General features: G+C 50.0%; 3 protein-coding genes across 5 annotated transcripts in view; 2 read left to right on the forward strand and 1 right to left on the reverse strand.

The window, feature by feature from the left end:
- The window catches only part of LOC149365232 (lactadherin-like), a 194,220-nt gene that overhangs the window by 143,675 nt on the left and 25,236 nt on the right, over positions 1-25,309 (reverse strand). The gene's annotated exons all lie outside the window — the stretch shown is intronic.
- On the forward strand, positions 713-2,582 carry LOC149365234 (uncharacterized). The gene is made up of 2 exons (XM_089579581.1): positions 713-1,123; positions 1,374-2,582. The coding sequence occupies exons 1-2, from the start codon at positions 974-976 to the stop codon at positions 2,484-2,486; spliced, it is 1,263 nt and encodes a 420-aa protein (XP_089435707.1). The 5' UTR covers positions 713-973; the 3' UTR covers positions 2,487-2,582.
- On the forward strand, positions 2,474-4,178 carry LOC149365235 (uncharacterized). Its single transcript, XM_089579463.1, has one exon. The coding sequence runs from the start codon at positions 2,488-2,490 to the stop codon at positions 4,027-4,029; it is 1,542 nt and encodes a 513-aa protein (XP_089435589.1). The 5' UTR covers positions 2,474-2,487; the 3' UTR covers positions 4,030-4,178.

Raw genomic sequence — 25,309 nt, forward strand, 5'->3', positions numbered from 1 at the left:
GGCGCACAGTTCGCCAACTTCATGTGACGTGGCAAACATTTCGACTGGTATTGCAGAGAGACCTGTGCGCAAGTAGATAGCGACTCCCGCCGCTCTGTTGTGGTCTCTGCGAGCACCACAGCAGTATAGGAAATCTATGATTTCGAGAGGCTCTTCGGGATCCATCCAGGTTTCAGCAAAGCAAAGTACAGAGGAATGGCACAGAATGTGATCGTTGTGTACGTCCTTGGCATGTGCGGCAAGGGAGCGTACGTTAAGAATGTGGTTGTGAATGATGAATCAAGTGCTGCCAGCGAATGACGCGTCCATTGGCTGTCTGCGTGTGTTACTGATGTGTGGTTAACATGTTAAGCTTCGCCTGTAAGAGTGGAACGCGACAGCGTCTTGCAACGCTGCCAGGGAGTCCACAGAACGCCATCGCCAATTCGGCTGTACGCCTTGCTGGACGGTAAATTTATTTTTTGAGGAAAGGAAATGTATCTCTCTCGCATATCTGGGTAGACACCTGCACCTCGCCGTAAGGGAAAGGGGGAAGATGGGAGTGAACGAAGACGCCGTATTAGCTAGACGCGCCTTTGTTCATTCCAAACCATTCAGCCAACACCACCTTGACTTGACAAGGCCTGTTCATGTCCTCCTCTCCAGACTGCCTACGTCACGCTAGTTGTCCGATTCTCCTGTCGCCGGCAGGCGCCCTCGCGACGGGGGGACGGGGCGAGTCAAAAATTTTTGACAAGTCGGAACGTGTTTGCCACCCGCCTGTCCTTGCTTCCTCTGGTTAGGTTCAGTGCTGCGTCGCACTGCGCTGACATTCTTTTTGCGCTCTTTTCGTTTTTGGTGAAGTGTCTTATTTTACTATCTTTGCGTTTGTGTGCGATCGTGCTTGTGTGTCTGTGTGCAGAATAGTTGCGGAAGTGTTGCGTGCAACAATCCTGTGGCTTTGAACAAAAGCAAACGCCTCACTTTGTGCGACATGGGACGGTGTTGTGTTCCGGGATGCCGCGGGAATTACGACAATGGGCCCAAAGTGCGGGTTTTCTCTTTCCCCAAGAATGAAGGTCGGAGGCAATCCTGGATTAGAGCAATTCCGCGCAAGGATTTCACACCCAGCATACACTCCAAGGTGAGCAGACGATATTTATTTCATTACATTGTGCATCGCATGACTCGCGTCCTCGCTTAGTAACTCTTGAAGCAATTAAGTATGGTTTGTGGTCAAAACGTTCGCAGTTTTATTGCGCTTCCGGAAGGACAATGCGGTGTAAACGAGCAGAAATATTCAGGACAGTGTCAAACTGCATCATAACAGATGTTTCATAAAATAGTGTGTCCATGTATCGATGATAATTCAGTCGTTTTCACGTGTGGCGCAGGTTTGCGAACTTCACTTCCAAGAGAGTGAACTCATCACAAAGCTGTCACATTTCGATGCAGCGTCGGGAAAAACTGTGACAGTTGACAGCGAGAGGGTGCACCTAGTGCCAGATGCCGTACCGTCGATTTTCCCTAACTGTCCAGCGTACCTGAGCACAAGCAGTACTCGTCGCGAATCTCCAGCCTCTAAGAGAGCACGAATGGAAGACGAGGCCTTGAGCAAGGCAATCAAGAACTCCATAGACACAAAAGGAGAAGAAGAGGAGAGAAATGCAGTGTCATCACTTGAAGACTTGAAGGGCAAACTTTCTGCTGTCTGCAATAGTCAGTTCTGGACCGTCAGCGTGAACGATCGCTGTGTAATGTTTCTCCGCATCGAGGATAATCCTGCACCGCATGTTAGGTTTTCCGTTACAGTGTTTGCTGATCTCTCAGTTTCAGTGTCAGCAGGTATGATTAAGCTTATTTCATTACCCTGTGGACGCTCAGTGCCAGATGCAGTGCGTGACACCCGTTCGTTGTCCTTAATGCTCGAGCAGCTAGAAAATCACATGACGGAGACGCCAGAAGCTACAAGTGCGTCAAAAACAACGAGAGTGCTGCAGCAGATCGGCTCCTTGCTCAATCAACTGTCTGAAGACAACGATACAACCAAAGAACAAAGTGCCTTGTTTCGTCTTCTAAACGAGCAGATTGCTCTCACACTCGCTGCCCCCATTCGTCGATACAGTGCTGAAACTTTAGTGTTTTCTAGCATCCTGCACTCCATTTCCCCGCACGCTTATAACTTTGCGAGGTCGGCATCGATGTTGACGTTACCCCATCCTTCAACACTGCGCCGCGTTTGCTCCAAGTATGGAGGCGATCCAATGCAGGAACAAAACCAAGCCCACTTTCTTTCCTACATCAAAGAAAGGGTGAAGTGCATGGAGCCGCACGAAAAGACTGTGGTGCTGATGCTTGATGAAATTCACATCAAGCCGTACTTCGATTACAAGGGAGGCAGCATAGTAGGATCATCAGCCAATTCTCAAGAAGCAGCCACAACGGCCCATGTTTTCATGGTTCAGTCGCTCCTGTCAGCCAACAAAGATGTGATACACATTTTCTAAAATGAACTCCGAAATCCTACATGAGTACTGCAAGAAGATAATTTTGGAGGTGGAATCTATGGGCCTTAAAGTCATAGCTGTAGTTACTGATAACAACTCGCTCAATCGGAAAATGATGTCGCTTTTCTCAAGGAACCATGAAGTGAACATTGTTTATCCCCACCCAGCCGATAAAAGCCATCCTCTTTTTTTTGTCATCGACCCTGTGCACATACTCAAATGCGTCAGGAATAATTGGATCAACCAGAAAAACGAAGGAACATGTTTCTATTTTCCTGAAATGAGCCTGTCTGGAGAACTGCCCGTAGGACCTCCCAGAATGAAAGCTGCATCGTTTGAAGCCGTGCGACAGCTTTATTCATCGGAGAAGACATCGCTCTTAAAGTTCGGCTACAAGCTAAATGCCAAAGCAGTCAATCCAACACCTATGGAAAGACAAAATGTAAAGTTGGTTTTAAACGTCATGAACCCGTTTATCGCAAACGCACTTGAAATGCGTGGCGAAGCCTTCCAACTCATGAGCGCCAATTCAACAGCCCTCTTCATCAACATTATAACGAACTGGTGGAAGGTCGTCAACGTAAAGAGCCCTTCCAAAGGTCGCCGACTGAACGACTCCCTGCAGAATCCTGTGACTACGGTGGTGGATCAACAGCTGACTTTCCTGAACGGCATGGTAGACTGGCTGGACGCTTGGCGCAGTGTCAACATGACCAGTGGCTGCATGACGAAGGAAACACATACTGCTTTGAGGCTAACTTGCTACTCTCTTGTTGAGTTGTCGCGTTACTGCCTAGAAGACCTGAAATTCAGGTATGTTCTCCTAGGCAAATTTCAGACGGACACACTTGAGGATCGCTTCGGTCGATACCGTCAGCTTGCTGGTGCACAGTATCACATTTCTGTGCGACAGCTTCTCGAATCAGAAAAGAAAATTCGTCTACAAAAGCTGCTGATGCTTCCGCAGCCAGAGAACAACAGCACGAGCGACACGGAAGAAATTCCGCAACACAACTTCTCCGTGCTGGTCTCTGATGAAGAAATTTCCAGCCCGAAGCACGACATGGAAGTCGTCGCCTACATCGCTGGATACTGTGCCCATTCAGCTCTCAAGAAGGTGTCTTGCACATTTTGCCGCAGCGTTCTCATTCTGGAGAATCGGGATATAGAAGTTGAATCGACGAAAATGATTGCCAACTTATCAAGGGGAGGATTAAAGTTCCCGCAACCATGCACTGTGCATATGGTGCTAATTACAACCCTTGTTGTGGAAAAACTCACCACGGGAGAAAATGCAAATTCTTTCCTCTCATCGGACAACCAACGTGCCATTGTCAGCTCCATTTCCGCCTCTATTATTGGAGATGTTGATCCAGAAACGTGCGAAAATGGACACCCTACAGAGACTCTCGTGCGAGAGGTAGTGCGTGCTGCAACGAACGTAGCTTTGAACAACTTTTGTAGACTACAAAATGATACGATTCACAGCTCTGCACAAAAGAAGGCTGCAGAGAGAAAGATGAAAACATTAAGCAAGAAATGAAAAGGGTCAGTTCTAGCCATGCTTTCCAATAAAGCAATTTGTACAAACGCATTTGTGGCACTGTTTCAGTATGCTGTCGTAAAGACTAAAAGCAGCCTCACATATTCGCGGTGCATGCCTTGGAGTCGCAAACACTATATTCTACTACAAAAAAAAAAAAGAAACGCACCCCGGTTTTTATCCTAACAAGCACCCAAGACATATCTAACGCGAATGCGTGGCGACCGAAAGGAGCGGGCGAGGGGGGCTGCCGGGCCACTGGAGTGACGTCACGGCCTCCGTGGAGGGGCCTTGAGTAGTCTAGGTGGTGTTGATTCAGCTGGCATTACGGAGTGGCTAGCGTGCTCGTATCGCACTCCGGAGACCCTGGTTCGATTCCCCAACTCGACCAATTTCGTTCTCGGTTTTATTGATTTATGCGGTCTAACTAGAAAGGTTAATTAGGCTATTTCATATTTATATTCTTGCATTTCTATCCATCGTGTTCTGTCATTAACCTGTCAATTGTTGGAACTGTCTAGGATGTTCGACACAACGTATATGAAACGAGCAACGTCTTACTGAGTGGGGAAGTGCGTGGTGGTGGTGGGAACGCGCCTTCGTACTTATGTTTTTTTCAGCAGCGTCTCCTTCCGCGGACGCTGTTGTCGCTGCGGCGCGCGTCTTTCTTTTCTTTTCTTCTGACCTCTTCATTCTCCTCTATATTAATTAGGTTAATTGATTAATTAAGCAATTAACTAAACTCAGTCCAACTTAGTTGCAGCATCACTATACGATCCCTTTGATTGGTTGCATGGTTACTAGCCAAAGTACAATTGGCCCCATTTGAAATTCGCGCACTGTGACGTCACGAGCATTTCGACCAATTGAAAAGCGTGACATTGGGGGCGGAGCTGGTTACGAGGCCGACGCCGACGACGACACGAAACCCAGGAACGGACGCCAAAGAGCTGCGCTCTAAAAAATTGCTGAGGCTCAGCTTGGCTAAGCCTGGGGAATGCGAAGCATATTGGTGGCTAGGCTTGGTAATACGTGGCTTTCCTTGGTTGCATACTTGGTCATTTTAATACAACCACTAGAATCCTTCGTCGTGGGGGAAGACAACGGCATGGCTACAGCGGAACGCCGACTAACCCCGAGACGCGCGTTGGGTGAGCGCCTGGATTGCTACGGAAGCCGCGTCTGCCTGCCCGGTGGAGCGAGCGTTTCACCTACACCGAGTGTGAACGCGCGTTCGAAATGCGCGGGAATGCGCGGGTGTGACGGCTAGGGGTCCCACGGCGACGGCGCGAGGTGGAGGTGTGACGTCACGGTGTCACGTGGCGTGACGGCTAGGGGTCCCACGGCGACGGCGCGAGGTGGAGCAGCGCCATCTTGAATGTGGCTTTGGGTGGAGGCCGGCTCTCTCATCCGATGTCACGTGGTGTGACGTCACGGTGTCACGTGGTGTGACGTCACGGTGTCACGTGGGGGTCCCACGGCGACGGCGTGAGTGGTAGCCCTAGCAATATGCTTCGCATAAAAGTCCAAGAAGGTAAGTCAGTCTAGCGAGTCTCCACTCTATCCCACTGCTCTAGACTATTCGATACAGGCTAGATTCGAAGCTCTAGAAAAGACAAACAGGGAACTTAGAGGGGAAAATGAACGACTAAAAAGAAGGCTCTCGTTTATAGAACAGCGACAACAAAGAGAGGAACATGATACAAACCCAGGAAAAATACACGGAGTACAATCGCCCACGACGACAACAAGCACGCAGGGGCAAGCAGCCGTACAACCGCAAGTAAGGGAAGCGATAGATGCTACTATACCACTACACCAAGTACAGGAGCAACAGAAAACAGTCTTGATGACGCTGGAACAAATCATGACCAGACTGAACGCGATGGATCAGAGATTGGCAGAACTGTTCAGGAGACAAAACAAGAGAGCACCTGAACAGGTCGACCTAAACGAAAGCGCGAAGATCTTCGCGGCGCAGCAATAGTGTCACATCATGGCTAACGCAGAAGAAAAATTTACAATATGGCAATGGATTTGTAGTGTATTCCGGAAAAAAAAACCGAGAGGACTGAACCTTGAGGTGTTCCTCTGCCTCCGAGAGGGATGGGTTCAGACTTGATCTCACCCACTGCGAGCTCCGCGGTCCTCTCGAAGAGGAAGGAGCGGATATATGTGAATACCCGCACCCCGGGATTAATGTTAGATAGGTTCGTGAGGATAGCCTCGTGCAAGACGCTGTCGAACATCACCCCAACCCGCGCCTAAGACCTCTTCTTTAAAAAAATCTCTGCCTCTCCCGTAACCGAGAGTAGAGTAAGCATGAAATGTTTACGGGCTTAATGTCATCTCGGTGGACACCCGAACCGCACCGTACAGGAAGGGAGGAACGCCGCCACCCGTTCAGCGCGATGCCTTGCCATTTGAACGCAAGGTTTTTTGAGGAAAGGAAATGGCGCAGTAATTCTCTGCCATCTCGGTGGACACCCGAACCACACCGTAATGGAAGGGAGGAACGCCACCACCCGTTCGGCGCGATGCCTTGCCCTTTGAACGCAGCGCTTCTCTCCCGGGCCCCTGTGCGCCTGCGCGGCTTTGCTTCGATGCGCGAAGCCCCTAAGAAATCACGTATGACAACCAATTGTATCGTGGCATTTATGTGCTTTTTGCATGCGTTATTAGAAATCGGAAATTATAATTCCGTGCATTATCAAACGCACAGCGTCTGATATCTTGATAAACATTGAGAAGGCACTGGCAGCAGTTATTTTTTGTGACTCCTTTGGAGACCAACCGGCGCTTGCATGCCGGTCGCGTAGGAGGGCTTACAGAGTCTCGTTAAATCTCGTTAAGTCTCGTACGGTGCCCGGATGTTCTCGTTTCAGAGCCCGGATGAGTGGATTTCAGTGCCCGGATGATGGCTCTCGGTCTCGGCGTGACGTCACCACCCTGCCGACAACGGGGGCTAAAAGCATTTCATGCTTAAAAAACCGATTTCAACATACATTTAATGCAGCATAAACACCCACCCACTGTAATAGCGCTGCAAGAAACTAACACTTCGCCAAAGATAGTCGGCTATGACACCATAGTAGATGAAAGATTTAAAAGAGTGGCCATTTTATGTCAGAAGGGGGTCGCTACGCACATGCACACGACACCAGAAGAAGATATAGAACACCTTTTAATAGAGGACATAGCTACGAAGCGCGGAGAGAAGAGCCTATTCGTACTTAACATATATTCACCACCGCGCAAAAAGAGACATGACTTCGAAGAAATCATTAGAGCGGTGATCGGCATGGTAAAACAAAACCACCTTGTGATTGTAGGAGATTTCAATGCTCCGCACAAAGAGTGGGGCTACAAGATGAATACAAAGAAAGGAAAAACCATCTTAGATGGAGTGGACACGCACGGGCTGGAAATCGTTACCAATAGCAGATACCCTACTAGGGTCGGAAACAGCGTTTCAGGAGACACTAGCCCTAATTTGACCATCATAGGAAATATCTTACACTACGAATGGTCTAACACCGGGGAGCAGTTCGGAAGTGATCACTACGTAATTCAAACGCAAATTAAACTTACAAGGTTCAGCACAATCCAGAGGAAGACAAAAATCCCAGATTGGAAAAAATTCCGAGAACAGTTGGAGAATGGAGCCGGAGGAACTGCGATAACGGACATCGAAAAGTGGACCAAACAACTACGGGAGGTCCACAGAGACAATGCTACGGAGCCAGAGGTCAACGATGAATTTCCACGTGCGGATAAACGATTGCTACATCTTTGGGAGGCTCGTAGGGGGCTGACGAAAAGATGGAAGAAACAAAAACATAACAGGAAATTGAGACTCAGAATAGCTCAAATCAATAAGGAGATAGAAGACCACACCGCAAACTTACTTAGAGATAATTGGCACCAACTTTGCAATGAACTAAACGGCAACTTGGGCAGCGCTAAAACATCGGCGCTCCTCAGGCATCTCATAGACCCGACAAAATTGAAGAGAGAAAACAGCAAAATGATAGAACGTATCACGCACAATTTTCAGGGAACGGACGCCCAGATAACAGATTTTCTTTGGTCAAGGTACGTCGGAAGCACGCAGGTGCCACCCTGCACCATGGCATATTCAGGGACAAGAAACTCGAAGCTGGATGAACCGATAAATGAGAACGAGGTATACGCGCCTGCCATGTCATTCACGAGGAACACAACACCGGGAAATGATCAAGTAACAAATGCAATGATCAGAAACCTCAGTGATGACCACATTGAAAGCCTGTCTGGACTAATCAACGAGCACTGCGAAAGGGGCACGGTCCCGGTGGAGTGGAAACACGCTGAGATTATCGTGATACCTAAACCAGGGAAAACACCCAGTTTAGAGAACCTTAGACCCATATCACTAACTCCATGCCTTGGTAAACTATACGAGAAAGTGGTCAAGACTCGACTGAGCAACTACATGGAGGACAACGGTCTGTTTCCGATGCCATGTTCGGGTTGAGAACGGGGCTCTCCACGCAAGACGTGATGCTCCAGTTAAGAGACACGGTACTAAAACAAATATCGGGAACTCGAGAAGGCGTAATCTTGGCTGTAGACCTCAAGGGGGCCTTCGACAACATCGGCCACAACGCCAATCTCACAGAATTCTCGGCAACAAACTGTGGGGAGAGGAGCTTCGCATACGTAAAGGCCTTCCCGTCTAACAGAACAGCAACGATCGGCATCAACAACATTAGGTCAGAAAAGAAGACGACGCCAAACAGAGGGACACCACAAGGATCCATCATCTCACCTTTGCTCTTTAACATAGCAATGATTGGATTAACTAGGCGACTGAAAAACATCAAAGATGCAGAACATTCAATTTATGCGGATGACATAACAGTGTGGATGACAAAAAGGATCGACGGGAAACATGCAAGAAATACTGCAAAGAGCGGCGGATGAGATTGGTCAATTTGCTTTCTTTGGCGGGATGCAGTGCTCCCCATAAAAATCAGAATTTATTACACTACACAAAAACAAAGAGGACAGGGGAACGATAGAATTAGAGATAGATGGACAACCTGTAAGAGGGACAAATAAGCATCGCATCCTGGGAATGTGGCTGCAGGAGAAAGGTAAACTGGACCATACCATCCAGCTCTTGGAACACTCAACGAAACAGATATGCAGGATGCTAAGCCGGATTACGAACAAGAGAAAAGGGGTGAAGGAGCGAGATGCGTTACGGATCGCTTCTGCGCTCATCATACCGAGGATGACGTACGCGCTTCCGTACCAACAACCTAACAAAGGGGAAATGAACAAAATGGAAACATGCATCAGAAAGGCGTATAAGCAAGCCTTAGGTGTCATGACGTGCGCCTCGACAGAGAGGCTGATGAATATGGGGGTGTACGGCACATATGAGGAGCACAGCGAAACCATGCTAAGATTTCAACTGGAAAAGACTCAAAAGAACAGCCGCTGGCCGCGCACTACTGGTAAAGTTAGGATACCTGGCAGAAGACGAGGGCGAAGACAAGATGACAGCCAAATTAGGAGAGCTTTCTTGGTTAAACCAGTGCCCAGAAACATGGACCCGAAAAACCACGAAGGAAGACGGGCGGCGAGATCATTGGACTTGGACAGGTTCCTAAAGAAGATACAGATGGTTTTGTATGTTGACGCGTCCAAGTACAGAACGGAGGAAAACGCTAGGGCGGTAGCAGTAGTGAACGCCAAAGGGAAGATAATTACTGGTGCATCAGTGCGCACAAGGACTACACAAGCAGCGGAAGAGATCGCCATAGCTCAAGCCCTGACTGAAGCCAATCGGCAGTGACTGAGTTACTGGATGATTCTCAGGCTGCAGCGAGGGCATACAGAGATGGAAGGATCGGCCGAAAAGCCGCGAGGATCCTCTTCGAACAAAAACAACACAGACATGGATCAAACAACACAAACATTCAACACACCATCAATTGGCTCCCTGACACTGGGGTTGAGGGAAATCTCATGGCAGACACCGTTGCCCGAGGGTTCACGAACCGGACGACGGGTTTGCCGGTCGAACCCTTCAGCACTTCAGTATCTTACAAGGAGGCAATGAAGGCGTTGTTGGGAGCGCGCAAGAAGTACTCGGCTCCTGCGGATATCCTCAACAGAGAGCAGGCCACCACGCTCAGACGACTACAAACAGACACCTACCCAAGCAGAACCATGTATCATAAAATGTGGCCGAACAGATACGCGAAAGAGTGCTTGTGGTGTGGGGGCTACGCCACAATGTACCACGCCACCTGGGGCTGTGAAAAAAGCCCTTTATTACCAAAGATAAATAGCCCTAGTCTAGAGCAGTGGGAGGCCCTCCTGACTGACCCCGACCCGAGAGCACAGCTTATGCTGGCGACGAGGGCCAAGGCAGCGGCAGTGGCCAACGGGATCCTTGAATAGGGACCCGCCGCGGTGGCTCAGTGGTTACGGCGCTCGGCTGCTGACCCGAAAGACGCGGGTTCGATCCCGGTCGCGGCGGCTGAATTTCGATGAAGGCGAAATTCTAGAGGCCCGTGTGCTGTGCGATGTCAGCGCACGTTAAAGAACCCCAGGTGGTCGAAATTTCCGGAGCCCTTCACTACGGCGTCCCTCATAGCCTGAGTTGCTTCGGGACTTTAAACCCCAATAAACCAAACCAATAAACCAAACCGGAATAGGGAAGACCGACCACTGAAGCTCCACATCTATCTATCACCCACCCCCCACTCCTTAACTCTTCCTTTAGCGACAATAAATGTTTTTACTACTACTACTACTTAAGGAGCTCGAAACAGTACGCCTCCTTATATGTCCGCTTAATCTTGCATTCCTGCATGCATTCAAGGTGATAACGGGACGTAGAAAGTAGCGGCGATATGTGATGGCGTTCAATTTACTTAACCATTATAACCATATCATCATCAGCCATGCTATTCGCACTGCAATGTGGCTCTCGGATTACCAATGTCCATTGCAGAAATTTTCTTCCAATCTCACCGCTGCCCCCGTTTATTCTTGAAATCCCACCTCCTTATCCCCAACGAACTGTCGTTGCTGTTCCCCCCCCCCCCCCCCCCAATTTTAGTATTACTCCTAACAGTGTCATTTCCCTTCGATAACATCTCATTAACATGCAATACAGAGGCCAAGAACTTCATTGATGTCTGTTTAAATTTTAACCTCACACAGTTAGTCTCGGAACCTACTCGCGTCACGCATGCAACCGCAAATACCCTTGACCTAATACTAACTAATAGCCCTGAGTACCTATCATCCATTAGTTATCTTCCTGAAATCAGCGACCATAAAATCTTACATGCTCTATTTTCATTTACCCCAGCTCAGAAGCACCCATCCAGAAAAACAACAAATCTTTACGATAAAGGGAATTACGATGCAATAACTGAAGACCTTAACATGTTTTTTTCAGAGTACCAATCCACATTCGACACTCACTCTGTTCACGAAAATTGGTTGATATTCAAAAATAAGTTAAATATGCTCTCTAATATGTTTATCCCCAGGGTATCTTTCCAAAATAACCGCAATAAGCCATGGTTTACTAAGCATCTAAAACGTCTAGAAAACAAGAAGAAACGCCTGTTTCGTACAGCCAAACACACTGATAATCAAGCCACTTGGGAAAAATACCTTGCATCTGAGAAATCATACTTGCTTGCAGTTCGTAGCGCCAGGCGCTCATTTTATCACACTGACTTACCGAAGCTACTAATCAGCAATCCTAGATAATTCTGGCAGGTTTTAAATCCTAAGCACACTCATGATATTACACTCACTAACGACTTGCACGAAGCGGTTACTGACCATGAATGCGCAGAAATATTTAATAACGCATTTGCATCTGTTTTCACGAGTGAATTTGACATGCCTTCACAGTTACCATCGCTCAACACAGAAGCCATCATGCCAGCTATCACATTCTTCGCAGATGGTATCGCTTCCATAATTGATAACATGAAACTCTCATCATCAGCTGGTATGGACATGATTAATACAAAACTGCTTAAAAATGTGAAATCAACATGTGCAGCCTACTTATCTTTGATTTTTTCGCAATCGCTCTCTTCAGGGATCATTCCAGATGACTGGAAAACAGGGAAGGTCGTTCCAGTCCACAAATCAGGTAACAGAGACTCCCCCATGAATTATCGCCCCATTTCATTAACTAGCGTACCCTGCAAAATCATGGAACATGTCATCTACTCTCAAATTATAAATTTCTTAGACTCAAATGATTTCTTCCATTCTTCACAACATGGGTTTCGTAAGGGCCTCTCTTGTGAAACCCAATTAGCGTTGTTCCTTCACGACTTGCACACTAATCTTGACCGTAACAAACAGACTGATGCCATATTTCTAGATTTTGCGACAGCTTTTGATAAAATTCCCCACCGTCGTTTATTAGTGAAACTTGCACAGCTGAACTTACATCCTAACATACTACAGTGGATTGAGCAGTTTCTCACTAATCGTTCTCAATCAGTGTTTGCTAACGGCCACCTGTCTAACAGCCTCCCGGTTACATCAGGCGTTCCGCAAGGATCTGTACTCGGTCTATTACTCTTTTTAATATATATTAATGATTTACCTGACCACGTTTCCTGCAGTATTCGAATGTTTGCTGACGACTGTGTTATTTACCGCACTATTAATAACTCTAGTGATCAACTTAGTCTTCAAACCGATCTTAACAGCGTACTTAATTGGTGTAACAACTGGCTCATGTCCCTAAAGCCTAATAAATGCAAACTCTTATCCTTCTCTCGTCGCCATAGCCCGCATCGCTTCCAATATTCCATTTCTAACACCTCGATTAATTCAGTATCATCTTATAAGTATCTAGGAGTCACCTTGTCTTGTGATTTATCTTGGCGCACCCATATTGGCAACATCATTTCAGCATCGAATAAAACACTTGGTTTTCTCAAGCGCCATCTCCGCCTTGCCCCTCAACAGGTAAAGTTACTCGCATATAAATCGCTCATCAGACCAAAATTAGAATATGCCTCTGCCATATGGAGCCCGCACCACACTTATTTAATTAATGCATTAGAAGCTGTCCAAAACCGTGCCACTCGATTCATCCACTCTGCATACTCATATGACGTCAGCATTTCTTCATTGAAAGCATTATCAGGACTACCGCCCCTTTCGTTCCGTCGTCGCATTTCAAGCCTCACCCTTTATCACAAATTATTTCATTCTTCCCTCAATCGGTCACCGTATATCACAGCAGCCGCACGCATATCTCACCGCACCAGTCATCCCCTACAAGTTGCCCGGCCGCCATCGCATACTGCCACCTTTTCCGCTTCATTTTTCTTTCGAGCAGCAACGGACTGGAACGGCCTACCCCCTGACATCGTCAACATCGCTTTATCCTCTACTTTTCAAGAACATGTAACCGATCACCTTCAGTGCTGAATAATATTCGCTGTTTTGTTTGCTCATTTCATTAAAATCCCACCCCTTATGTAATACCCCCGATACAAGGGGGCCTTTAAGGTAAATAAACTGAACTGAACTGAACTGAATAACCCACTGTGCAGTTCTCATTATACACCCGACTTGAAGTTTCTTGTTTAGCCTCGGATTTCGGTCGGCTTAGTTTTAGCTTATAGTCATATCACTGCTCTGCAATTGTTCAGGGTGCAGGATGGAATCCCGGTGCTGTGGTGCAGTATACCACACTTACGTTGAGATGGCTAAAGCTACGACGCCTCGACTCGGAGGAGGCTGAAGGATCGAGGACAGAGCTGCGGAAGGAAACAAGACGATGACTGAGCCGCCATCCTTCATCCCTGGTGCAGCGCTGTTAACTTCAAGCGCCTTCCCTTCCAAACACAATCAACAAAAACAATTTTACGCCTGTGTTCTTGCTTCATTTCTCTCTCGCTGCCTTCCTTTCGCTCAGGACTAGGCTTTCTCTTCAGTCTCTCTGTTCCAGCCAAATGTTGCTACCCGTTTTACTGCGAAACTGCAAATTTTTATTGCGAAATTGAAGGCCTTCAGTGTCGAAATTCAGCCCATTTTCAAAATTTCATAATCTGTAATGTGGTCCGATATTTCGAACGTCAAAAAAGCGCATTTTAAAACTGGTTAATTTGGCTTTCCAGCGTCGCACATTTATAAAATGATGTCGCTGGCATATGTTGAGCAGGAAATACGCACCCCGATTGTGTATTTTATTACGTAAAAGCAGTTAACGTCATTCTGGCGGCTATACTACGCGCAGCGATGCCATGTTATAAATGTGTAAAGACAACTCAGCGAGCTTTCAGGCGCGTATTTTTGACTTTTGATATTTCGAAGCATATTGCAGATTACGAAAATTTCAAAACTTCTTTCAAAAAAGCATCTTCGATGCTGGTGGCCTTAAATTTCGCATTATAATCTTGCCCCCAAATTAAAAACTCAAAAGTTGATTGCTTCATTTTAATTCATTAATTGTTTAGTTATGGAGATTCACCATGCGCATAATGTCCACCTTGATGTACAATCCACCTGCACAGACAGCACACACGTATCTCTCGCAGCTTTTAAAATGAAAATCTGCAAGCGTAAAAAATATTCGCCCCGTATAGACGAGGTAAAAAGGTCCTCAAAGGATATTTTTCTTCGGCGGCTAAAATATCGCAATTCCTGGTGGGGTCGACGATCTCGTCTGCAGGAGCCAACCCTAGTGCGCCTCATCATCCGCAACTTGTGATATCTGGAGGATCGCCTACACGCAAGCCGTGTTGGCGCCGAAAAGACGACGGCGCCCTCGCCAGTGCAAAACAAAAACACCGGTGCTGTCCGTGTGCGTTCACGTGCAACGCTAAGACTTCTCGCTCTGACCCGCTTAACTGATCGGCGCCCCTCCGACAGGCGGCGCTGCTCAGAGCACGCAAGCCACGCTGTATTAGCGCCGCAGGGGTGCCCGCCGTAATGGCTTCGGACCCCGAGGTGACGTCTTCCGCGAGGTGCCTCCGTATCGCGGTAGGAGCATCTACTGCCTGCGCAGGCATACCGCATTAACGCAGATATAAGCGAGCTCACTTTCCTTCTCAGTCTGTGCGACGGCAGCTGCGTTAAGGATTTTGCCCTGGGCTTCCAGTCGACGTTGTCACTTGCCGAAACACCGGCGTCATAGCCTCCCGAATCGATGATTCGGTCTCGCTAGCCCATTGGCGTTTACTCGGTCATGTAACGACATTGCGCGGCCACATTCTGACTAACCCAAATGTTTCTTTTTTCTTTTTTTCCTAGCGTAGAAGCGCTCGTTTTGTCCCACCAAAAGTCGAATAAGGACGGCATATAATAGAGCGCTCAGCATTCCGATCAGCGCTTTAACGGAGAGGCTCATGCAGCTGAGAATACACAACACGCTGGATGAAATAATAGAGACTCTCCTAGGATCGCAGAAATGCCAGGACAGGCAGAGCACTGTCAGACCGACTCAAACTGCCATACACAAGCACTGCGCAAGACAGGTAGCTGTACAACATCGTCCAAGCCCACGCCAAAACATATTGACCCGACGCACCGCGCAAGAAGAGAGACCAGAACTACAGAAGCTTAGAACCATGGAAGACCGACAGCAACACCTTACACACAAACGCGGCAGGGCCGGATGGAGGCATTACGCTGATAGCAGTCGCACACTCGGATCATCACCACCTTCAGCCTGATTACGCCCACTGAAGGGCAAAGGCCTATCCCATGTCTCTCCAATTAAACCTGACCTTTGCCAGCTGCGACCCCCTATCCCCGCAAACTTCTTAATCTCACCAGGCCACCTGACTTCCTGCCGCCCCCTGCTACGCTTGCCTTCTCTTGGAATCCGCTCCGTAACCCTTTGGGACCAGCGGTTATCCTGCCTTCGCATTACATGCCCTGCCCAGGCTCACTTCTTCCTCTTGGTTTCGACTAGGATGTCTTTAACCCGCGTTCGTTCTATCACCCACTCCGCCCGCTTCCGATCTCTGAACCTTACATCTATCATTTTTTCTTTCCATACCTCGCTGCGTTGTCCTTAACTTAATGAGAACAAAAATTACTGCGCAAAAGGACGGGACAAGAGAAAGAGAACCACACGGGACAAACGCAGACTGACAACTGATTTATTCCACCAACTCCTCTTTCCTTCAGCAGCAAAGCGCATGCGCACCAGCCACAAAAACAAACACAAAAGCCACACTCATCTCATGGAATCAATGAACTCCTTGCGGTACAGGTGTACTGAAGCATCGCTCACACACTTATCAGGCCCTACCCTCGCGATTTCCAAGGCCTCGATAATTTCGCGTTCTTTCTTATCCCTCGAGCGTCCGATAATCTTAGACCTATCGAAAAGCGGCTTACAATCTTTGTCATCATGCTTGCAAGTGTGACAATGCTTAGGCAGATGCTGCCCCCTTGAATCATCTAAGGAATTTGCATGATCTTGCATGCATTTGCATTGTCACACTTGCAAGCATGATGACAAAGATTGTAAGCTGCTTTTCGATAGGACTAAGATTATCGGACGCTCGAGGGATAAGAAAGAACGCGAAATTATCGAGGCCTTGGAAATCGCGAGGGTAGGGCCTGATAAGTGTGTGAGCGATGCTTCAGTACACCTATACCGCAAGGAGTTAGAGTTCCTTGATTCCACGAGATGAGTGTGGCTTTTGTGTTTGTTTTTGTGGTTGGTGCGCATGCGCTTTGCTGCTGAAGGAAAGAGGAGTTGGTGGAATAAATCAGTTGTCAGTCTGCGTTTGTCCCGTGTGGTTCTCTTTCTCTTGTCCCGTCCTTTTGCGCAGTTACTTTTTGTTCTCATAATGTCGTACCAACTAGCCCCTCACCGCACTCTTCTAGATTCCTTAACTTAAGTTGAACGCTTTTCGTTACCCTCCGCGTTTCTGCCCCATAGGTCAGTACCGGTAATATTGATCATGTCGGCATGGATCTTCTGGGCCCATTCCCTGTGACATGCTACGTGGAAATGAAGGCGGTGCCGCGTGGCACATCGTCTGAAATCGCGCAGTTCTTCATGCACCGCATTGTTTTACAACACGGCGCCCCGTCCGACGTGATCACCGATCGGAGAACGGCCTTCACAGCGCAGCTCATGCGCGAGGTATTCACGTTGAGTCACATGGGCAAATGGGCTCACCGAGCGAATCAACAGAACTATAGCGGATATGCTCGCAATGTACGTAAACGTCCAGCATAAGACTTGGGACGAGATTCTCCCATAGGTGACTTTCGGGTACAATACGGCCGTACAGGAGACAACTCATTTTACGCCATTTCGCCTTGTTTATGGGCGTGATGTGGCTACAATGCTGGATGCCATGTTTCCGTGCACTGCCGACGACCGCGCACTCACGCCACACGCCGAGGGATTCGTCCATGGGCGTGATGTTTATGGGCGTGATGTGGCTACAATGCTGGATGCCATGTTTCCGTGCACTGCCGACGACCGCGCACTCACGCCACACGCCGAGGGATTCGTCCATGGGCGTGATGTTTATGGGCGTGATGTGGCTACAATGCTGGATGCCATGTTTCCGTGCACTGCCGACGACCGCGCACTCACGCCACACGCCGAGGGATTCGTCCATGGGCGTGATGTTTATGGGCGTGATGTGGCTACAATGCTGGATGCCATGTTTCCGTGCACTGCCGACGACCGCGCACTCACGCCACACGCCGAGGGATTCGTCCATGGGCGTGATGTTTATGGGCGTGATGTGGCTACAATGCTGGATGCCATGTTTCCGTGCACTGCCGACGACCGCGCACTCACGCCACACGCCGAGGGATTCGTCCATGGGCGTGATGTTTATGGGCGTGATGTGGCTACAATGCTGGATGCCATGTTTCCGTGCACTGCCGACGACCGCGCACTCACGCCACACGCCGAGGGATTCGTCCATGGGCGTGATGTTGTGGGAATCTGGCTTTCCGCCGTCGCCTTTGCGCGGCTGTGCCGGCCGCCCGCGTTGTTTCTCCTCTTTCCCTTGCTCCCGCCTCAGGCGGTGGAGAGGCGGCTGGGTGACTAATCACTGTCATTTAGCCACAGCTCCGCCCCGGCTCCCCAAGGGCCTTTGCCATTGGCGCCTTTTGGCGGGAATCCGGGACCCGTTTTGGCGGCCGCGGATCCCGCGACCGTCCGAGCGGGGCCCAGAGAGAGAGATCCCTCCGAGACAGCGAAAGGTGCGTACGTTACTGTTTGTCCCTGCCGGCCTTTGCCGCTCGGACCAGTGCTTACTCGAGCTCGCCCGCACGTGTCCTCTGACCTGCAGCGGCTCGAGCCTGTCCAGCGGGGTCCAGCGACCTCAGACAGGCGTACCTTGCGTTGATTGCCCACTCTCTCTCGCAACCGGCCCAACGGTCGACACGAGAGAGATATCACAGCACTGCCGCGGGGACATTCTCCTGCAGCGGCGTGTTAGCGGCGCGCATTACTCTGGTCGCTTCGTGCGCGCAGCGGAGCCTTGCTCCTCGCGCGCCCCCGGGACGGGGTGACTATTGAGTGTGTGTGTATCAGCTAGAGGACGATGTGAATAAACGTCTCCTCTGTGAACTTGGAGGCCTATTTCTTTGCGGCGAATCGCTCTCCTCCCAGCGGAGGTTGAGTGCGCCGCATCGGTGTCCCAGTGGTGTGTGGTGACGGCTGATCGGGGCCCTTGGCTCGCGCGAAGCTCGAACCCGCGGTGGGTGGTGGCCTGTGTCCACGTAGAAACCCACAACTGGCGCCCAACGTGCTAAGTCACTGGCGCTTACGCCTTTGACGGCACATTAGCCGAGCAGGTCGCCTTGACGATCACGCTTGCGCACCGTGTCTAACACCCCCAGCGGGGCACTCGGCAGCTACATGTCGGCTCCCTACGGAGTTGTAGCGTCGTTTAATCCGCTGGCTGCTGTTCCTTCGAATAGCTAGACACCGTGGTTGGCCGCGGCCCCCAGTGGGGTTCACGGCGAGACAACCCAAAATGTCGACCACGCGGCTCCCATTGGAGCTGTATCGGAAGCACCCTGCGGTGCATCCGCTGGTCGCATGCCTCAGCTGTGCAAGCTTTCCGCCCAGTGCGAAAGCAGTTCGTGTCACGCTGCCGCAACCGGCAGTTTCGAACAGCAGCAGCCGTGCCCCGCGAGCAGTCAATTCTGCTCTGGGAACGGCGAGGCGCTGGCCCGGTTCCCTGTGGAAACCACGCCGCTCATCGAACTAGGAGCCTTGCCTCCCTCGTTCGTGTAGCCCGCCCAAGCCTCCACTGAGGCAGGGGTGCAGTGCGCTCAGTTGGCTGATGCGGCTCCGCGAGCCTGCGGGTCGGCTGGCGCGCTGGGCTCTCCTGATACAGCATTACGACTTTTCCGTGCAGTGTCGAAAGGGGAGCACAAACGTGGTAGCTGACGCGCTATCCCGTGCCCCACTCGCCAGCGGCGCCTTGACGCCTGTAGGCGGAGGGGGCGAAACAGCGGACGAGCCGCCGGGCGGCAAGGAGGGGGAACCCGCAAACGGGTTAACCCATTCCGCTAACCAGGCGAGCAGCGCTTCGCAAAGAGGACGAGAGGCGAAGCTCTTCGTGAGCGCCTCGGAGTTGCCGACGCGAACGGAAATTTTGGCTGCAAACCTGAGTGGGGACGAGACCACGCTCCCCTCTGGGATGACTGGAATCGTTTTCAGCCGTAAGAGCTACTGAAAGCCCAGCAAAATGACCCCTTTTGTCGCGAGGTGAGCGACGGTCTCAGGGAGACGGAGCGCCGTGACGCTACTTGTATTGTAGCGGGCGCAGGGGGGCAGAAGCCAGCGTGTGTCGCGGCGAACCCCGGGGATTCATATTTGCTGGACAATGACGGGCTCGTGCTGAAGTACATAGCCACCGATGACGAGTCCATCGACCCGTTCTAGGTGGTTATCCCCAAAAGTCTAAGAGGCGCACTTTTGCGATTCTCTAATGACGAGCCACTGGCCGGTCATCTGAGTGGCTCCAAAGTTTTTGCAAAACTGAGTCATTCGGTGACGTGGCCTGGCATGAAGCGTGACATTTTCCGCTATTGCCGTTCCTGCCATGTCTGTCAAGCGGTGAAGTCACGGGGCGGCAAGCCGCCTGGAATGATGAAACCGTTTGACAGTGTGCGTCCGTGGCAGATGGCCACCTGCGATTTGATGGGGCCTTTCCCCAGGAGCAAGCAGGGGTTCAATGACCTGAAGGCCTACGCGTCACGGTCTGACGAGCTTGCGCCGGTACCCATTGGTATCAAAGGCAAGCGCAAAGGCACAACTGGTGCTGCGGAACGCAAGCGTACGGAGCACCGGTACAATCTGAGGCGACGGTCACCGGTGTGATTGATGCCGGACGGCGGACTTTTCCGCAACCGAAGGCACGCTGCCTCAGCTAGCTGGCGAGCTTTCTCGTCAGGCCCTACCTAGGCGAAGCACGGTGCGTTATTTTTTTTTTTGTTTTTGCAGCATGCTCAGTTCCAGCCTTGTGTGTTTATCAGTTTATTTATTTGTTTTGTTTTAATCAGTTTTCTAGCCACTTTCGTTTCCTGCGGGATCGTCTGTTTTTGTTCTAACGTACCCAGATGTACATAGGCAAACTTCAGCCCGCTCGTGCTTGCTCTTATCTTCTAGAAGGAATAGATTGGATTAGGTGTCGTTTGTACAGCGAGCCTTTTCTCATTTCCGGCCCGACTGTGGGTGGTGGGCTCGTTAAGGAGACGTGTGTCGCGGTGCGAGTTTTGTGCGGCCCGTATGGAGGGGAAGTTGGCGGGACGTTTTGGGCGATGGGGGGGCGGAAAGTGCACCCTTTGACCCTCGCTGCGGCGCCTCTGGACGCTTCTGATGGGGGGGTCGTTGTCGCCGACCAGCGTCCGCGCACGTGCCGGTGTATGCGTGTTTGTGGCTGTGGCTGTGTGCGCGCGTAACCATGAGCCAAGGCGACGCCTGTGAGTTGTGCCGTTGTGTCCTTCTGCGTGAGCGCGAGGATGAGAAGGACCCCTCGCTGTGGACAAGGTTACACATCTGGACGCCGCCGAGCGTCCTCGCCCGTTTCAGCCGGCGTGAAAGGGGTGCACTAACTTTCTTGTGCCCGAACGTGATGTCGTGTCCAAGGGCGCGAGGTCAGTGCTCTGCCGCGGCCCCGTCGTCATCAACGCACCCTACATCAACGGAAAGAAGACCGCCATCAGTCGTCGGCCCTCCCAACCCGTTCAACTTGAAGTCTGCGAGCGGTGAGTCGCCGACCGGCCCACTGGGCCGCGCCATCGAACTTTGAGGCTGACATCTACCTGTAACATAGCTGTACAGTTCTATTCACATCTCCTTGTGAACCGTGTATATAATCTGCAAGCTGTTTTGATTTACTGAAGCGTATGCAAGTGTTGTTTGCCTTGTTTTTTTCCCTTTGTTTTCTTACGTTGTTCTGGCTGGAACTGAAGAGGAGCTAGTTTTTTTTTGTATTCATTTCTTTATTTTGGAACTGAAGTGTAGCTAGTTTTTTTTTGTGTGTATTCATTTCTTTATTTTGGAACTGAAGTGTAGTTTTTTTTTGTGTATTGATTTCTTTATTTTGGCCGCGTGCTTTGCCGATGGGTAGGAGGGCATTTAAGGAGAGGGGGATGTGGGAATCTGGCTTTCCGCCGTCGCCTTTGCGCGGCTGTGCCGGCCGCCCGCGTTGTTTCTCCTCTTTCCCTTGCTCCCGCCTCAGGCGGTGGAGAGGCGGCTGGGTGACTAATCACTGTCATTTAGCCACAGCTCCGCCCCGGCTCCCCAAGGGCCTTTGCCATTGGCGCCTTTTGGCGGGAATCCGGGACCCGTTTTGGCGGCCGCGGATCCCGCGACCGTCCGAGCGGGGCCCAGAGAGAGAGATCCCTCCGAGACAGCGAAAGGTGCGTACGTTACTGTTTGTCCCTGCCGGCCTTTGCCGCTCGGACCAGTGCTTACTCGAGCTCGCCCGCACGTGTCCTCTGACCTGCAGCGGCTCGAGCCTGTCCAGCGGGGTCCAGCGACCTCAGACAGGCGTACCTTGCGTTGATTGCCCACTCTCTCTCGCAACCGGCCCAACGGTCGACACGAGAGAGATATCACAGCACTGCCGCGGGGACATTCTCCTGCAGCGGCGTGTTAGCGGCGCGCATTACTCTGGTCGCTTCGTGCGCGCAGCGGAGCCTTGCTCCTCGCGCGCCCCCGGGACGGGGTGACTATTGAGTGTGTGTGTATCAGCTAGAGGACGATGTGAATAAACGTCTCCTCTGTGAACTTGGAGGCCTATTTCTTTGCGGCGAATCGCTCTCCTCCCAGCGGAGGTTGAGTGCGCCGCATCGGTGTCCCAGTGGTGTGTGGTGACGGCTGATCGGGGCCCTTGGCTCGCGCGAAGCTCGAACCCGCGGTGGGTGGTGGCCTGTGTCCACGTAGAAACCCACAATGTTTATGGGCGTGATGTGGCTACAATGCTGGATGCCATGTTTCCGTGCACTGCCGACGACCGCGCACTCACGCGACACGCCGAGGGATTCGTCCATGGGCGTGATGTTTATGGGCGTGATGTGGCTACAATGCTGGATGCCATGTTTCCGTGCACTGCCGACGACCGCGCACTCACGCCACACGCCGAGGGATTCGTCCAAAACGCGGAGGAAGCCCGCCAACTCGCCCGCATGCACATCAGGAGGCAACAGGGCACAGATGCACGTCGCTACAGCCAGCGACACCGCCACGTCGAGTACCAACCCGACGACCGAGTATGGGTGTGGACCCCTGTCCGTCGCCCAGGCTTGTCGGAAAAACTCCTATGCCGCTGCTCTGGCCCCTACAGAGCGTTGCGTCGCATCACGGTTGTGACTTATGAAGCTCTGCCCGACGGTTCTGTGCAGAGTGCGCGCCGTCGACCCCAGCCTGAAGTAGCGCACGCACTCCGTATGAAGCCCTATTTCACGCACTAACTGACAGCGCTTCCTCAGTTGCTTTCGTTTTCTTTCTCCGTACAGGGCCGTCTGCCTCCTGTCCTTTCGCCCCTTCGTTTGTTGTTCCGTTACCCACTCCAGTTAGCTCGTAGCGTCCCAATGGTTTTCCGTTTTTTCCTTTTTTTTTCGGGAGGGGGTATAATGCCACCAGGTGGCCCCAGGTAGCACCAGAAGACAAGGAGGTGAAGGTTGGCTCACGCGCCCTGAGAGCTTTTCTGAAAACGCTGCTGGTGACCGGTGACTCGATCCTTGGTTCCGTGAAAATATGCAGCTGTTACATGCTGGTCCCTTGCGGGATATTGGCAAACTGCCATTCATGATCTGAGAGAACCTGCCATATGCGCTCTACACCATTCGTATTCTTCCAGTTATTTTCCTCTAATTATCCGAATCAGCGGTCACTACCTGGCCTAAGTAGACATATTCCCTCCCTTACCACTTCTAGCACCTCGCTACCAATCGTAAACTACTGTTTCCTTTCGAGACTGTTGAACATTACTTTGGTTTTCTGCATGTTAATTTTTAGACCCACTGTTCTGCTCTGCCCGTCTAACTCACTGATAATGTTTTGTAGTTCATCTTCTGGGTGACTTCGCAAGGCAGTGTCAGCAGCGAACCACTGATTGCTAAGTATTCTCCATTAACTCTTATTTCCAACTGTTCACTATCTAGGCCTCGGAACACCTCCTCTAAACTGGCGGTGAATAGCATTGGCGAGATCGTGTCTCCCTGCCTGACATCCTTTCTCATTAGAATTTTATCGCTGACTCTATAGAGAGCTATGGTATCTGTGCAGTCGTTATAGATATATTCCAGTATTTTTACATAATGCTCTTCTACACACTGACTGCGTAATGACTGCATGACTGCTGAGGTTTTGACTGAGTCAAAATGGCTTGCAGTAATCTATAAAAGCTATAAGGTATATACAGCGGTTGATTATATTTTGAACATTTCTCTATCACCTGATTCATAGTGCGAATATGATCTATAGTCGAGTACCCTTTACGTAAGCCTGTCTGATGATTTCCTGATGATGGTTGAAGTTACTGTCTACTTATCTGGGGTACCTTTAACAAACCAGACATGGAAAAATATCAGCCTTGCAGTCGTGAAAAGCTTGGTTGCTTTTACATACAAAATACGATACAGATAGTTACTCGGCGAAGAACAAAGTCTCGTATAATCTCCGTAAAATCATGTATGATCTCAGACTATGCATGTATATATTTAATGAAATAAAAACAAACCATATAAACTTTTTTGACGTCTACCTGAATAGAACTACTGGCTACAGCTTGGGCTGGACTTCAGTTGTGATAAATAGGCCTCGTACCAACTACGGAACACAATCAATACACCATCAGTTGGTGTTGTATTGTAATGCTCATCCATTTGTAATAGATGCTGCTAAAATAGTTTCACGCCTAGTAGGTCAAACAATGACATTTGTTCGTCTTTTCTGCGTGAGTAACGCTGTATCGCATACCACTAAGTGTGTATTGTTATGGTTAATGAGGGTTTAACGCCCAAAGCGACTCGGGCTATGAGGGACGCCGCAGTGAAGGGGTTCGGAAATTTCGACCACCTGGGGTTCTTTAACGTGCACTGACATCGCACAGTACATGTGCCTCTATAATTTCGCCTCCACTAAAATTTGAACACTATAGCCAAACGGGCTAGTTTAAAATTTGAACGCCACGGCCGGGATCGAACCTGCGTCTTTTGGGTCAGCAGCCGAGCGCCATAACCACTTAGCCAGCGCAGCGGGGCCAAAGTACGCATTTCTTGTTCTGTTTGATATGCTGATATGTTTATGGTTAAGAGAATTAAACTTTTTGTATTGCATTCTATTGCATTCTGTGCACAATTTTCTGTGCAATTCGCTGTGCAATATTTTTATTAATTGTATTTATTTAGCAGAGCTGATCATTGATTTGTCGCTGTTGTGCAAAAATATGCTGTAATTTTGCGTATGTCGTTTGTAGACTGCAATATCTCTCCTGCTGCTGTACCCACGCGAGGTCAAGACTCAGTCAGGAGGATGAGCACCTCATTTTGTCTTGATTCGTGGGCAATACCGGTATGTTGCCCGAAGGAGCAAAATAATAAAAAAGTGTAAGGCTGGCATGACTGTATTAGCGACTACCTTAGTAAATACCTTGTAGGCAACGGACAGCAAGCTGATCGGTATGTAATTTTTCAAGTACTTGACGTCTCCTTTCTTATGATGATGTCAGCGTTCTTCGAAGCCTCTGGTGCGCTCGAGGTCATAACGCATTGCGTA

Source organism: Amblyomma mixtum, chromosome 1 (assembly GCF_055824585.1).
Source record: "Amblyomma mixtum isolate Tamu chromosome 1, ASM5582458v1, whole genome shotgun sequence".
Classification (NCBI taxonomy): Eukaryota; Metazoa; Arthropoda; class Arachnida; order Ixodida; family Ixodidae; genus Amblyomma; species Amblyomma mixtum.

Coding starts and splice junctions, on each gene's coding strand:
- LOC149365234 (XM_089579581.1), top strand. CDS start 974: ATGGGACGGTGTTGTGTTCCGGGATGCCGCGGGAATTACGACAATGGG. Junction 1,124..1,373: donor CACCCAGCATACACTCCAAG/GTGAGCAGACGA, acceptor CGTGTGGCGCAG/GTTTGCGAACTTCACTTCCA.
- LOC149365235 (XM_089579463.1), top strand. CDS start 2,488: ATGAACTCCGAAATCCTACATGAGTACTGCAAGAAGATAATTTTGGAG.